This window comes from Mauremys mutica, chromosome 1 (genome assembly GCF_020497125.1).
Source record: "Mauremys mutica isolate MM-2020 ecotype Southern chromosome 1, ASM2049712v1, whole genome shotgun sequence".
Lineage (NCBI taxonomy): Eukaryota > Metazoa > Chordata > Testudines > Geoemydidae > Mauremys > Mauremys mutica.
The window spans coordinates 123,911,309-123,927,890 of record NC_059072.1 but is presented as its reverse complement, the minus strand read 5'-3'; the positions used below and the strand labels follow the sequence as shown (position 1 = coordinate 123,927,890).

Below are 16,582 nucleotides of genomic sequence, written 5' to 3'. Positions count from 1 at the left end.
CAACTGTGAATTTTCTCCACATCAGTATTTTAAAAAAAAGGCTTCAGACCATATCTGGAGCTGAGAACTTAAAAAAAAAATTAATTAAAAAATATTGCCATAAAATACCCCATCAGTAAATAGATGGGAATCCCATTTTGGGCAGTAGTAAGTCTGTATTCTCTCTTCCCCTCAAGCAGATTTTTTTATTGTACTGGTAATGACAGGTTTTAACAAAACTGTCAAATCAGCAAAACCCAGAAACCTTTTGTAAATCCTGTGTAAAAACAGAGAGAGCTGACTGAGAGCAGGTCTATACTTGAAACACTGCATCAGCGCAGCCACACCAATGTGCTGCTCTAGTGCTTTAATGAAGACGTTTTAAGCCTCTGTGAGAGGCCATAGCTATGTCAACGGAAGAAGCTCTCTCTCACTGACGTAGCACTGTCTAGCTGGGGGGTTAGGTCAGTATAACGACGTCGCTCGGGATGTATGTGAAAAAAACCACATCCCTGAGCGACGTAGTTATACTGATATAGGTCTGTAGTGTAGACTAGACCTGATTAAACCAAGGTCTCATGCTCAACTCAATAACGCTTCTCTGTCTATCATATAATAGCACATCCGACCAATTCCTTACTTTCAGAGAATGTTCTAGGCATCAGTGGGCAGAACCGTATTGATTTTCATGAAAACTGGAAAAAACGAAAGAGCATCAAGATATAAATATGGTTAAGAACACTAGGTCTTTTACTCTGATTTTACCAATGGACTATTATTTTAATAGGTGGAAGAGTGGCGGGAATGCACGAGTGCAGAGGCCAAGCAAAAATGAAAAATAATTGAAAAAAAAAAATAGTTGAACATTCTCAAGTCTCAAACATGATTTACTTAAAAAGTTTTAGGAGAAGATAATTTAGGAGTCGGATTATGTTGTACCCTATCAACAATACCAAATACCTCAGTGTTTTAATTTTTAAACTGCCACCCGCTCAGTAATCAGAATCAGGGCCGGCTCTAGGCACCAGCGGGCCAAGCACCCGCTTGGGGCGGCATCCTGGGGAGGGCGGCAGATGGCCCCGGTGGACCTCCCGCAGGCATGCCTGCGGTAGGTCCACCGGAGCCGCCGACCCACAACCGCCAGAGCGCCGCCCCCGCCCCAGCAAATCCGAGCCGCGGCTGGGAGTTAAAAGGCTCTGGGCTGCCCGCCGCGGCGGGGAGCCCGGAGCCCTCTGATTCCCGGCCGCGGCTGGGAGTTAAAAGGCTCTGGGCTCCCCGCCGCCGCGGGCAGCCCGGAGCCTTCTGATTCCCAGCCGCGGCTCGGATTTAAAAGGCTCTGGGCTCCCCACAGCGGGGAGCCCAGAGCCCTTTAGACACGCCTGCCGCCCTAAGGGCGCACGGACTGCCCCCCCCCAGCCCAGGGCGGCAATTCAGTGCGCTGCTTGGGGCGGCAAAAACTCTAGAGCCGGCCCTGATCAGAATCAGTAATTATACTCCATTATACTTTTGCCAACTCTCACAATTTTATTGCAAATCTCATAATATTTGGTGTATAAATCCCCAGTTCCTGGAGTCTTGTGATTATCTGACAATTATCTGAATATTTCAGCTTTGTTTGTTTACCAAAAAAGTTTATAGCCTCATGGTTTCAGAAAAAAATCTTGAAAACATGAACTCTAACAGAGTCAAACACCAGGAGGCAAATGGAAAGAACCCCACATTTATTACTCATTAAACTCTCATGATTTTTAAGACAATCATGGATTTGTGACCCCAACTCATGACTTTTGAATGTTTTGGTTTGGCCATACTGCCCTTGTGGCTGCTTGAGAACAACAGGGTACAATGAATGAACTTATCAAAGATGCCAAGCAAAGCAGCAGGGTAGATGGCTCCCTGCTATCTCAAATTACTTATTTTATCAAAGACAGACCAAACTTGATAGTCATCCCTAGCAAGAAGGATATCTTGTGCTTAAAGAGCAGTCCGCAGCTAGGCCTCTCACAAGCGAAAACTCAGTTGTGTGACAATTTGTGATATGGGCACTTTCCACTAGGGGCTAGGATGGAATCATCACACTCCTTTCAACCTATGATCTCTGGCAGGATCTGAATTCAGGTCTCAAGGGGTGAGAGACTAAATGTGCCTCATACTATCATAAAATGCTTTCAGGATCTAGCCCAGTCAGTCTAAATCAAATAAATCTACCTTATGTCTACACTAAAAAAAAAAAATCAAATAAATCTTCACTTGAATACAGGATTTTTCCATGAATAAATCACATGTAATGTTTCTTGGCTTGTGATCTACTTCCGCCACATGGGAACCACTCCACATCTTAAAAAGGGCTGATTTATTTCAGTACACTTATCTCAGACAAGCAAATTTATCTTTGAAACCTAATATGCCTTCATAAAGAATACTATTGGTTTTATTAGCTCCCAGGAATCTGGCCAGCTTCTGAAAGAATTAACTCATTAAAGAGGAGGCAGAACCTGCAGCTGATTTTACGAGAGGACCGCAACAACTACATGCATGGAGTCAGGAAATCACTGTCAGCATCACAAGTCAACTCATTGCCAAAAGCTGAAAATATACATGAACTGACCCATGGTGAACATGAAACTTGGCTAAATAATGGTCACTGGCTGTTAAAGGTCACTGGCTCCTCTGTATAAAAAGCACGCAGAGTTAGAACACCACCACCATTAGAGATGGCCCAAGGATGAAAGGTTTGGATCTAAACTTTGGGGAGCTTAGATCTGGGGTTCTGCACCAGTCCCATCTTTAAACAAGACACAGTGAATTATGCAAGCATCCTTCCCACAAAGGCACAGGGCACTCACTGAACTTGACGATGTTTTTTTCTGTAATCAATTATTAATATCACTTAAAAAGCAACAAATCATCCAATTTTAGTTTGAAAACTCAACTCAGAGAAGAATGAGGTGGATGCTCATGGTTATGGGAAAGCATTTTTAAAAACTTGCTGGCGATTTGAGAGTGCCTGCTACCCAGAAAGGAAGCCAGTCCTCGTAAGAGGAAGGTGCAGTTATAACTGACAGGTGTCTTTAGATTTTGTGTTTTCTGTTTGATTTTTACTCTACATTGCTTAAAGTGAGGCTCCACTCATAAAAGCGATTAGGTAAAATGTATACTCTTTACTCAAGAGATTTGCCCCCATGTACATGTTCCCAGCCAGAGCTGCTGACTTTAGTGACTAAAAAGAGGTTTTCCTGCATTTAACTCTTAGTAGTACCTTGAAGCCAACTCTGGGAGAGCGAGCTGAATTCTATTCCCTTTGTGCTTCATTAACAGAATTATGTATCTAGTTCAAACTGAAAGCAACAGAGTTGCAGTGATGCAATGAAGAGCAGAATTTGGTTTGAAATACTTTATTACTCATGATGACATGCAAGAAGGATAAAAAGACAGCCTTTCAATTTGCGGGGCTCATAGTTAGAAATACATTTTTTTTATTTGCAAACTGACCATGTCTGACCTGGAAAGCACTGAGAAACAAAAACAGATCTATTTGCAGAGAAAAAGAGACTGTGAATAAATGCTTTGCCCTGGGCACTATATAAATTAAGTAGATATACATTAGAATAGAATGAGAATTTTTATTCATCAGCAACAAACTGAAGATCCCTGAAACTTGGGAAAGGTTATGATCTCATTGTGAATGTCACAGCTGTTCCCTATGTCTATGATGAGACACACTGAAACCCTGGATCCCAATACTTCTGAACTGTGAAGAAGCCTGAATCCAGATCCAAATTGTGAATGACTGGGCCCATCTCTACGTTTAATCAATAAATCCATCCACTTCCAGCATGCACGTAGGGAAATGCATGTATGATTTCCACTGCACATTTTTTATTCACCTAAATTAGAAAAGCAGCTTGATTCTACCCCGTTTAGTTAATTAACACATTGTGGATTTCAAATGGTGATGTTAAGAGTTCATTTTGTTCCATGGAAACATTAGTTTACCTTTGAATTCCTCAATGGAAACTACTTGATCACTTTACATAAACAACTCCATGAGCAGATGTTAGTGCACAACTGGTTCCAACTGGCCATTTGGCGCCCACAACCATTCTCCTCAAAATATTTCACATCCATATTTTAACTTAACTACTTGTCCCTTTGTGTAAAAAGGACATCTGAAACAGGAAGTTCACTTTGTTTTTAAATGCTGTGTAGAATCCTGCTCTCCTTCCTTTGCGAGTCATCCCAAAGGGGCTACACATGTAAGTCCAGCAGGAAGAACTTGGTGTGAGGTCAGGAAGAGTCATGAGGAGAACTTGAGACAGTCAATTTCAATATTGTGGGATTGAAAGAAGTCTCTGTTAGCTGTACCACATTACACAGAACTATATGAGGAATGCTAATCCAGACCCTTTCCCATCTAGATCATTAATTCAAATTCCATCTATGACAGCAGTAATTGAAAGCTGTTACCATCTGACAGCTGCTTGGTGGTCTATGTGAAATGAATTTGGTGATTTCTTTCCAGTTCCTAATAGGCAGAAACATCTGCATCACAAAACCACCACCAAAACTGGCACTATTTGGCATCCTTATTGATAGCCTTAGCAGAGAAACTGGTCATGGAGACGGAGCTATCTTCTTGCTGATAGAGACAGCCCCTCCCGCTCACCAACATGGCATACTACTGGCAGGTCAGCATAGCCAGACTTGTACTGTCCATGCTTTACCTGCAGAGATTTTTCATTCATCACGGATATAATTTACTTAGCATCTTTCACAAGCATTCAAATATAAATATATAAAGTCAACCTCTTGGACAGCACATGATTGAGTCCCATGTTTACACCCATTCCACACAGACCTGGTATTAGCTAGAATTGATGTTCATTACTGTACATTACAGACCTTGGAGGTGCTGAAATTATATATAATTCAATCTCTTCCCTCTGACATCAGTGTGTTAACCGCCACTTTGGGTCTTGATAACAGATTTCAGCACTGAGGGCCTTGATTCAAAGCCTGCTGAAGTCAATGAAAAGACTTCCACTGACTTCAGCAGACTTTAGATCAGGCCCTGGGTCACTTGAATAGTATAAAGCAAAACTACTTCAAAAACACTGCTCTCCTCCTAGAACCTTCAATAAGAGAAAAGTATTTCTGTATTATTCCCAGGACCAGTATCTCTCAACTGAAATTTCATAGAACTACACGTGCCACTAGATGGCACCTGAAGTCAAATAGAAGCAAATTCTATCAATGAAAAGCATTACATTCTTACATGGGCAAATATTCAAAAATGGCCTCTAATTTTACATACATAACTGATTTTGCATGCGGTGTTGTGAATGTTACTAATAGAATGCAGTCTTAGGAAAACAAGAAGCCACTTCCCCCACTGTGCACCCAAGGTCCATCTAGTCTGGTATCTCGTCTCCAATGGCAGACAGCACTAGCTCCTTCAGAGGAAGTTGCAAAACCCTGAAGTAGGCAGATGTGGAATAATCTATTCCCTGCCCCTCCTTGCAGTAGGTGTTATTCTGATCGCTAACGCTTAGGCCATAGCTACACTACAGAGCTGTAGTGCTGCTAGTGCAGGCGCTGTAAGCCAATGGGAAAGTGCTCTCCTGTCAACTTAGTTACTCCACCCCCGAAAGCAGCGGTAACTATGCCAGCAGGAGAGCTTCCACCTTGATGCTTAAGTCGATGTAACTTACGTCGCTCGGGGATGGCTTATTCACACCCCTGACTGACATAACTTATACTGACATTTGTGCTAACGTGTACATAACCTTAGAGACTGACAAACGCTGAAGTATGAGGCCTAATATATAATTTTCACTTCCACCACCTGGGCTCCCCTGAGATATGTATTTTCCCCTAAGCCACCAAACCAGCACCAAAGGAACTCACAAACAAGGAAGACTTTCACTTGCACCTGCAAGCAAGTACACCAGGAATACTGCAACGGGAAGGGGATTAGGGATGCGAAATTAGTGGTCAGGCTGAGGCCTCTCTGAAGAGGGTGCCCTAAATTATGTCTCACATATACCGTGCATAATTACTTCCTCTGGGCTTTCCTAAGTCACACTCTACTACAGAGTAACACACTGCTCTCAAATGCAGTAGTAACAAGCCATGGGCAAGGGAAAAATAAACCTGCCAAGTACACACCGGGGTTTCTTCAAAGCGAGGATGACAAAAACTGGAATTCACAGGCACAGAAAGTAACTGGAACAGATTTGGTCTCTAATATGCAATTTATGCTGAATGATACAATATGCCACTAATTTCCTTCTTAAACCAACATAACAGTCAGTTAAAGATGCTGTCATTCTAAAAGTTTTCCTGATAGATTATTAATACCAAAAAGTGTAAACAGTAGGTCTGATCAAATATTTTCCATTAAAACTGATTTGAGATAGAAAATTGGGTTTCAACTAACTAAAATTTTCACTAACAGTGTTTGCTTTCCACAGAAAATTTTGATTTTTTCATAAAAATATTGAATGCCCAATCATTGGAAAATGTTCCCACCAAGAGGAGACACTGTGGTACATCATGGAAAATGTCCAACCAGGAACCCCAGGCTATAAAGGACAATGAGATCATGAGGCTCTGCAGCAGCTTTTCTGAGCCAAATTATCACCCATTTTGTCCCAAATATTTTGGTTTTCAATTTTTGACTGAAAATTCAGAATTTTTCTGTAGAAAATAAAAACCCATTTTCTGACCAGCTGTAGCCTGTAAGCCAGGACCCCCAATGTTTTATAAGAAAGTCAAGGTGATATTGTACCATTTGGCTTTGGAGCCATTCAATCAAAGCTTCTGCTGTTGAATCTGGGACCTGACATCGCAGTCCTTCTTTTTCATCCGCTTCCATCATCTCTAGTAAACCACGCAAATCCTCCACGAGGTGCAGTGCTCGCAGGCTCCCCATGAATGGGGAGGTAGGGGACTGACAATCAAATATACCATTGGAATATTCCAAAGCCTTGGAACCTAGACAAAAGCAAGGTAAAAAGACAAGGATTACATTAGATAAGCCACAAGAGTAAATAAATATATAAATACAATTATGAGACTTGCTATAATACATCTAGGAGGTTCAGCACCTACAGGGATTCCTAGTGACAAATATTTATTACCAACAAAATTCAGACCTGGATCTGGATTTTGAACCTCCCAGACTTTAAGGGTGTTTGGATGCAGGCTCATCTCCATGTTATAGCACAGACCAGTAATTCTTCACTGATACTCATCTGGTGTCCTGATGATACCTGTAACTTATATCTCTTCTATAATTTTAATGTACAGTAAACCTAACATAATATATCACAGGCTGTTACGACTGTCTTGCAGCAGAGTAACATGCCAATACAAAGCACACTGGAGTTCAAGGCACAGCTTGGTCCCCCAGCTCCCTAGGCTACCAGAGGTTGGGAATACTATGGAAGAAACATGCTCAGCCCTAGCAGTATTTTGTCTCACTCTGTGGTGATTCCATGACCCAAGAGAGACACTGATGGGTTCCACAGGGAATTGCAGTCAACATTTTTCACTCAAAGAGAGAGGTTAGCCTGATGCAAAGGCTTGGAAGCCTTTAAAAAAACAAAGAGAATAAACGAAGAGGAAGAGAAGGAAATATTGAATGACTTCCCCTAAAATTAAAACCGTAAGCCCAAACAAGGTGGATATCGTGGCGTTCACACGTGAGTATTAATAAGCAAAAGTTATTATTCACTAACACAAAGAACGTTCACTCTAAAGTTAAAGGTTCAATAAAAAAGGGAAGAAATTCACAGTTAAAGCTGATTTAAGTTAGCTTAGCTAATTCTGTCTCGATACTTCAACACACTGATTTGAGACTGTCACCTCTGTAACGACTTAATATGTAATGCCTAGACACAATGAGACATATTAATGACGAAGTATCAGCTTTTGTGCTGTTAACTGTTTGGATATTGCAGATATATGCAGAATGTACACTTCCTTCTAAGCCTTCATTTGTCTGGCAGTCTGAAAAATGCAAGCATTCCAACTATTAATTCCCTTTGAGAAAACTGAAAAGAGAAAAATCCCTTGCAGAAGTATAGGAGGTGATAGGACAGAATTAACTCCTTTGAAATATTATTTAAAGGTTTGTAAAGACATATGTAATTAAGTCTTTGGTGTCTTAAACATCCTGATAACCACCCTTTATTTTTACATTAAACCCCATGCTATTCAAGCCTACTTGGGCCCTTCATAATTCAGACGCTTGACCAGATCTGCATGCTAATATAAACATTTTTTTTAGAGATAGACTATATCAATCCTAGGACTTCATTATGACCCTGCATTGTATACACTGCACATGTGTGCCAGAGGTCTTTATGAAGATAGCATTGCAGAGAAAAGTCAGTTCCAGCAAAGCAGGAACTTTTTTAAACTTTTTTTTTTTTTAAAGGAAAATTATTGTATGTGGGATTGTTGAAGCCTTCATATCTCTGATGCTGCCTACGCAGAATACTTCTTCAATTTGAACAGCTGTCTGGATAGCTCTGCTGGAATGGAATCAAACCAAAAACTTCTGTCTGCTTTGTTTCTCTGTTTCATATGATTGTATTTTTTTCACAGCTCACTGGACACAGTTTTAAGAGTTCAGGAAGTAATATACTTTTTGATCTCTCTCCCCAGCCCAGTAAAAATGTATGAGCAAATTGCTCATGCTTATGAAAACATTAAAGTTAGAGACAGGCCCAAACCAAAGCCCTGATTCAAAAAGCCCCTACTTTGAAAGGATCAAAATTCAGTTCTTAATCTGAATTGTCCCATTCAGGCCTATTTAATTAATTTTTCTCAAGACTTGAGTGAGGTACAGCACTAGACAAGCTTTCCCTTCCTGACACCCCACTACTCTTCAAACAAACACTAATCCTGATTTGAAACATCCTTGGCTATTCCAGTCCTTCAAGTTGAACCACATTGCCCAATGGTTTTGTGAAGTATAGTGATGGGGAGATAGGAGAAAAGGTGCAACTGAATTTGCACCATGTGTTTGCAGGGATTTGGGCCATCCTCTTTCAAATCTGTTTGCATCCTTTGAGTTTCACAACTAGTTAGTAGGGAGACATTAAACACAGGTCTATTTGCATCCTCTTTCGACTGGAACTCAGCCCTGCACAGATGAAAGGAGGATTGAACTGGTTGAACAAACAGCATAACGTTGTTACCTGCTATAATGCCGTCCATCTGTTCCAAAGCTGCAGCCAGCATGTCACTTGCGTCACTCATCATCTTCCTGCTTTACTCACTGCTAAAGCCTAACAAGAAATGAAATAATTCTGTTACATTGACACCAATACATCAAAAGCCTCAACTATGCAAGTCAGTCTGCAAGTGGCTATTCATTTTGCGGTTGTATTAATTGAGATGGAATACATGGGCCAAAAGTGTTAACATAACAAAGTCACTGTCCAACATTAAACAGCATTAAACAAGATCTGGGGTTTGGTATACAGAGACCTCAGCTTGCTTAACACTATGGCAAATACACCATTACAAATCCTTGTAACTTTTTATTAAAGATACAGAGAAGGAAAAAATGGTTAAAGCATCTGCAATGAAAAATATTAAGTCCGTCTTTCATTTTAACAATATCCCCTGTTCCCTTTCCTTTAGCTGGAGAGAGTTTTTAGAAGGAAACCTCCCCATCTTGTTTGACGGTCTCTTAGATGGTATTAACGATGATAACTGTCCTTTTGGGGAAAAGAGAAGTGAGTTGAAATGGGCTGGAACTGTTGTTAAAGTCTAATCCCATTTTATTTCAGATGGTCTTTGGGATTCAGATGGAGCTGGTAGGACTAGCACTGCCATCTGGATCCCTCTCTCTGGCCCAGTCTGGTCAAGACATCTCTTGGGATCAGGATGATGAAGGCTAGGGTCCCAGGAGACACTGGGGGACAGTCATGATGACGAAGTTGCTCCAGTAGCCTCACTCTGTTTTTATTCGCCCCCAAAAAAGTCTGTTTTTAAGGACCCAAAAAGGGAATGGTGGGTGGAGTAGCTTATCCCCTCATTATTTTGTCCATCAGTTAGGCCTAGTATCTGACACAAATTTTGGTTCATTAGTTTTTGGTTCCACATTTCTTGTTTTCACTAAACTACAGTCTTTGAGTTATATTAATAGGCCTCTTTGCTTAGACTAATTCAGTATTTTTGTCTCACTTTCATACCTTTTTATAACATTCATTATTGAAAGCAACTACTTTCCATAAACGTTTGTTTTATAGGTTATTGCAACATCTCTTGAACTTTCATATGCTTTTTTACAATTGAGCTTACCATTAGGGTATATTTTTAAGCCCAATCATCATAGCATCACTCAGTGTCCTCTAAATTTAGGAAGTTTACAAAGTAGCAGGGTTCTTCCTGACCACTGGCAATATCAGCAGGCGTATCTCACCTAAGCCCCAAATGAGCTGCTAGGAAATCAAGTCTTTGCTTGTTGGGCTGGTCTCTATCTTTGGGAGGTCTGGCCATAGTCACGTTCATGTGTGTCAACTGCCTGTATTATAGAACACTGATGGCCCTCTAATTCCCACCAGCAGTGGCATGTGACGCTTCAGACAGCTCACACAGGAGAAACACCATGCTCTATTAGCCAACTGAAATTTGCCAGAAGGGAAGTAAATTGAGGATGAAGCTTTAATCATAGCAGTAAGCCTGAGTCTCTGCTCTAAAGCTCCCCCAGGCTCACAACTCCTCTTCTCTTCTGTAGTCCCTCACGAATCAAAGAGAGTCTCACAGCGGATGAGAAAGGAAATAACTATTTTCGTTAACATAGCACACTGTTCTATATCAATGGTGCATCTTGGGAGGAAAAAACCCAATTTCAGATAATCCAGGTTTCAGGGAGTTCAGGTAAATCAGGGGTCTAGTGTTCTGTGCATTACTTCAGTAGAGACCGAGGGGAAAAAAAAACAGCCCTTGCGTAATTTTAGGACTTCTCTAACGGTTCTAAATACGTGTCACTTGCATTATCGTGACTGTGTGTGGAAACAAGGTGACAAATGGGGGCAAAATAAAATAAATGCCATTGTTCGTCATACATATCAAAGAAAATAAATTAGCAAATAAAAATACAAAAATAGATTCTTGCACATAAGGAGAGTGCTTCGTTGTTATCTTTTTAACAAAAGTCAGCAGCGTGTGAACCAAATTATGCCCTGGGAGAACTGCAGAGAAGACAATGGAGTTACACCTAAATTAATCTAATCCCAGAATGTTTAGAAGTTGAGGAATAAAGAGGGACTTAAAAACTAGACTTTTCTTGGAAGGACACTCTACTCTACTCTTCAAGTAGAACCTGCTGGACACACTTCCCAAGATAAGATGGGAGTTTGGGAATTTAAATGGATGATTTAAAGAAAAAAAGCAGTATTTTTAAGTTTTGGTCCTCAAACTTTATTTCTTAGTTGAATCACTCCCACTTTCCCAGCTGCAACAACTCATCCTTGTTTCCTGTTATCCTTTAGCTCATGAGAACACTCAACTTTCAAAAAATCAACATAAGAGGCTTTTAAAGATGGCAACCCACTTCCTTTGCACCAATTTATACTGACTGCATTGGAGCTGGCCCAGACCAGAAGTTCAGCCAGAGCCTCTCCCCACTATGCTGAGGCAATTGGTGAAACTCTTCATCAGGAATCAAAAGGGGCCAAAGTTAAGTGCAGAAGTGGCAGCCATTTTAGGAGTACACAGTGTGCCAGAGTTCAAATCTTTACCGCTGTTATTTAAACTAAGAGAAGGGAAGAATTAACCCCTCACCACAAGTATTTATAGCCAGTGAATTTTGCCTAAATTAACCAGCTTACATTCTTTCATTTTAAGTCTAATGCCCCATGCAGCTCAGAGACAAGTTGACATATCTTATTAGAAAGTAACAAAAAACTTTACACAAGGCAAAAAACATCCCGCAGTTGTAAAGGAGATTTTATATATCTATTAGAGCTGTCAAATTATTAAAAAATTAATTGTGATTAATCAAAGTTTTAATCATACTGTTAATAACAGAATACCAATTTAAATTTACTATAAATGTTTGTGGATGTTTTTCTACATTTTTAAATATATCGATTTCAATTATAATGCAGAATAAAAAGTGTCAAGTGCTCATTTTAGATAATTATTTTTATTACAAATATTTGTACTGTAAAAAAAGATAAACACATTTTTACAAATGGAGAACTGAGGAACAAAGAGATTAAAAGCCTGCTTCAAAGTCCATTGAAGTCAGTGGAAGTCTTTTCAGAGTGTCTTGCCCAAGGTCACACAAGAAGTCTGTGGCACTGCTCAGATTAATCCCAGATTGGACTCCCAGTCCACTGCCTTAACTACAAAATCAGTAAGAAACCTGAAGATGGTATAGGGAAAATTTGGGCTACCCCTACTGTCTGGGACTCTTAGCAGAGCAATTCATCCAATAAGATCCCAAGATTTTAGACTACTGAGTCAACATAGGGGGATACACCTTCCTCATACCTCCTTTTCCTAACCACCCAATGTCCAAAATTGAAAATCTGGTGAGAAGCAGATGGGTACAGTAACTCCTCACTTAATGTTGTAGTTATGTTCCTGAAAAATGCGACTTTCAGCGAAACAATGTTAAGCGAATCTAATTTCCCCATAAGAATTAATGTAAGGTTCCAGGGAAATATTTTTCACCAGACAAAAGACTATCTAGATCTAGATACTGGTACACAGTGATGATGATTGTGAAGCTTGGTTGAGATGTGGGAGTCAGAGGATGGGATATTTCCCTTCCTGGTAAATGATGAACTAGCAATTGGCTGAGCCCTCAAGGGCAGGGGCGGCTCTAGGAATTTGGCCGCCCCAAGCAGTCATGCCTGTGGGAGGTGCACCGGAGCCACGGGTCCACCGGACCTCCCGCAGGCATGACTGCGGAGGGTCCGCTGGTCCCACGGCTCCAGTCGACCTCCCGCAGCTGTGGAGGGTTCACTGGTCCCGCGGCTCCGGTGGAGCATCCGCAGTCATGCCTGCGGGAGGTCCGGTGAACCCGCGGCTCCAGTGCACCTCCTGCAGGCATGACTGCGGAAGGTCTGCCGGACCCGCCTGCCGCCCTGCCGGCAAAATGCCGCCCCAAGCGCGTGCTTGGCGCGCTGGGGTCTGGAGCCGGCCCTGCTCAAGGGTTAACTCTCTCTCTCTCTACACAAGGCAACAGGAATGGAGGGAGATATGCGCATTTCTCTTAAGTACACTGCCTTGTTAATTAGATCAGCTTGCTGAGAGGCAGCTGCTGCAAGCTCCCTCCGTCCTGAGTCCTGGTCTGTCCCCCCTGCTCTATGGAAGATGGGGTAAGTGGGGTGCAGGAACGGGGGGAGGGGGACACCATAACATTAACCCCCTCTTCCTTCCCTCCCCCGCCACACAGCAAGCAGGAGTCTTGGGGAGCAGCTCCAAGACAGAGGGCAGGAGCAGCACATGGCAGTGGGGGAAAGGACACAGCTGAACTGCAGGCAGCTGCTGCACAGGGAACTTAGGGGAGCAGGGAGCTGACAGGGGGGCTGCCGGTCCACCCTGGTTCCAAGCCCCCACCAGCTAGCTGCAATGGGCTGCTCTTCCCGCAAGCAGTGGACAAAGCAGGCGGCTGCCAAACGACTTTAGAAGGGAGCATTACACAACTTTAAACAAGCATGTTCCCTAACTGATCAGCAATGTAACAACGAAACAACGTTAACCGGGACGACTTTAAGTGAGGAGTTACTGTACTTTGAAGCATATTCTGTATGGATAACAGTGAAGTTGCTGGGTGACTGGATCAACAAGGGGGCCATCATGGAATAAAGCAGTAGTTCTCAAACAGATGTATGCGTACCCCTGGGGGTACACAGAGGTATTCCAGAGCTATATCAACTCATCTAAATATCTGCCTAGTTTGCAACAGGCAACATAAAAAACACTAGCGAAATCAGTACAAACTAAAATTTCATACAATGACTTGTTTATACTGCTCTATATACTATACACTGAAATGTAAGTACAATATTTATATTCCAATTGATTTATTTTATAATTATATGGTAAAAATTAGAAAGTAAGCAATTTTTCAATAATAGTTGCTGTGACACTTCTGTATTTTTATGTCTGATTGTGTAAAAGCAAGTAGTTTTTAAGTGAGGTGAAATTTGGCGGTGCACAAGAGAAATCAGACTTCTGAAAGGGGTACAGTAGTCTAGAAAGGTTGAGAGCCACTGGAATAAGGGGCTTGAATTCCAGCCCAGGCCAGCAGTGCAAAATGTTATTACTGTCTGAAAGCTGTCTCGTGTCCTATGTGACAACAGGTGGTGATCAGTCAGTTCAGTTTTTATTGTATACCCAGCCACATCACAAAACCCACCAACATGGTGGTTATCCTTGTTGACAGTCTCAGAGGAGAGGCCAAGGGTTGAATGACCATGAAAACTGAACTACCATTTTGCCCTTAGGGCTGGTCCCATTCCAAGCCAAGTCTGTATCACACTGGTGTGAGAAAGTTTGAGCTGCTGCTTCCCATGCCTTGGCTTACCTCTTTTTTGGGTGTGTCTACACTGCAGCTGGAGGTATAATTTCCAGCTTGGGTAGATGCACACATGCTAGCTTTGATTGAGCTAGTGTGCTACAAATAGTCAAGTAACCACAGTTGCACAGCGAGCCACCAAATATATAGCTAAGGCCTCGGATGGACCGTCCCCGTGTGCCGCTGCAGCCATACTGTTTTTAGTGCACTAGTTCAATCAGAGCTAGAGCATGTACACCTACCTAACCTGGAAATTACACCTTCTGTTCCAGTGTAGACACATCTTTTCTGGCTGGAAGACTCAAGTCTTTGGGGTGTCAATCTGGATCCCTTCAGAAGCACTAAGTTCACCTTTTAAAAAACGCTGTTGTCTTTACCAAGGTGGCAAGCCACTTTGCTGAAAGGGAGTTTATACACACATGGGCTGAACTTATACATCACAAGGGCAAAACACTTAAGCATGTGCTTAACTTTAAGGACATCAGTAGTTCCAGCAAAGGCAATGTATCTACACGCTTAAAGTTAAGCATGTGCTTTAGCATGTAGTTTCTATTCTAGCACAATGAAGATATGAGTCACAGGGATACTCTAGATTGTTGTGGCTTACATCTGGTACACATTAGTCTGTGTGAGAGAACACTTCTACTATAAACAGATACAGCACAAGGCTAAACAAAAATCAGACAGGGAGAATCATTTTAATCTTTTGCATGCCCTGCCATTTTGTCTTCTTAACAAAGGTCAGATATTTTCAGCATCGTAGGCAACATTCAGCTCCAATATAAGCAATAAGGAAAGTTGTTCATCTCATCTTTGGTGTAAATTATAGAATGCAGATCCCTAAAAAGCAAAACAATTCTAAAGTTTCCCTACACAATTGTCATCTATAGGTATATACCACCTGCTAGGTAACTTTTATTGCAGACCACCAGCTATCTCTGCTGAAAGGCTACAATGAAAAAGGCCAGTGAGCATCATCTCTTTTCCATCAAAGCTCTTCTTGCAGCAAAACAGCAAAAAGTGGATCTGAACCTTAGGGATACCCTTTGAATGATGGAATAAAGACTACTGAACTTACATAATGACATACATTTTTTTTAACCTAGTTACTGAAGTTCGAGAAGCTGCAGTAATTTTTGAAAGGGAAAAAGTAACGTGTGGATGAACTAAACAAAAAAAGGTCTAACCAAATCGAAGAATTATAGCTGCAGATTTTTGGCATAAGGTACGTAAGCAATAAAGATCCAACAATATATTGCCTGCCATAATATATAGCAAATCTTCCTTAAAATATCTATGGCTCAGCTGCCTCCATGTTTGATAAGGGAGAAAAAAAAACCTCCTTCTTCCTTTGAAGATCGCCTAGACCAGGGATCTCAAACTCAAATCACCACGAGGGCCACATGAGGACTACTACAGTGGTCCAAGGGCCAGATCACTAACACCTTTTCATATAAAGGTACAAAAGCCCCCTGCCTCCCACTCCACCCCTTTCATGAGGCCCCACTCTGCCCCACCTCCTCCCACCCCTTCCCTGCCCCCATTCCAACCCCTTCCCCAAATCCCCGCTCCTGCCCCACCTCTTCGCCTCCTCCCCTGAGCGCGTGGTTCCCTGCTCCTCCCTCCTGGAAAGTGCTAAATGCTGGAAGCGCCTGGAGGTAGGCAGAGGAGCGGGGACACGGCACACTGGGGAGGGGGGGAGGGGTAGCGATGGGTGACGAGAGTTTGGCTACAGCAGAAAATAACTCGGGGGGGGGGGGCGCGGGGAGCTTGGCAGGCCGCAGCAAATAACTCTGCGGGCCACATGTTTGAGACCCCTGGCCTAGACAATTAAGGAATTCTTGCCCTTAGTATAGTAGTATAAGAATCTTCACAAATAGAGAATGGGCACCGTCATCTTTAGATTTCTCTTGAGTCCTCTAAGGCAGAGAACTTAAAGAGAGCCCTCAGAACTTCTTCTGCTCTAGACAAAACCCTGGTTCCCTATTGTGCTGTGGACTAAGGGCCCTATACTGCAAAGTGCCAAGTACCCTGAACTGCCATTTATTT

At 42.0% G+C, this 16,582-nt stretch overlaps 1 protein-coding gene across 5 annotated transcripts in view; it reads right to left on the bottom strand.

The window, feature by feature from the left end:
* PPFIBP1 (PPFIA binding protein 1) overlaps positions 1-16,582 on the bottom strand; it is a 170,735-nt gene that overhangs the window by 63,193 nt on the left and 90,960 nt on the right. For all 5 annotated transcript variants that reach the window (XM_044994339.1, XM_044994338.1, XM_044994351.1 and 2 more), the window contains 2 exons: positions 9,189-9,278; positions 6,770-6,975 (listed from right to left, as the gene is read on the bottom strand). In XM_044994339.1, the coding sequence (XP_044850274.1) occupies positions 6,770-6,975; positions 9,189-9,252 (270 nt within the window). In that variant the 5' untranslated portion in view covers positions 9,253-9,278. The remainder of the gene's footprint in view (positions 1-6,769; positions 6,976-9,188; positions 9,279-16,582) is intronic.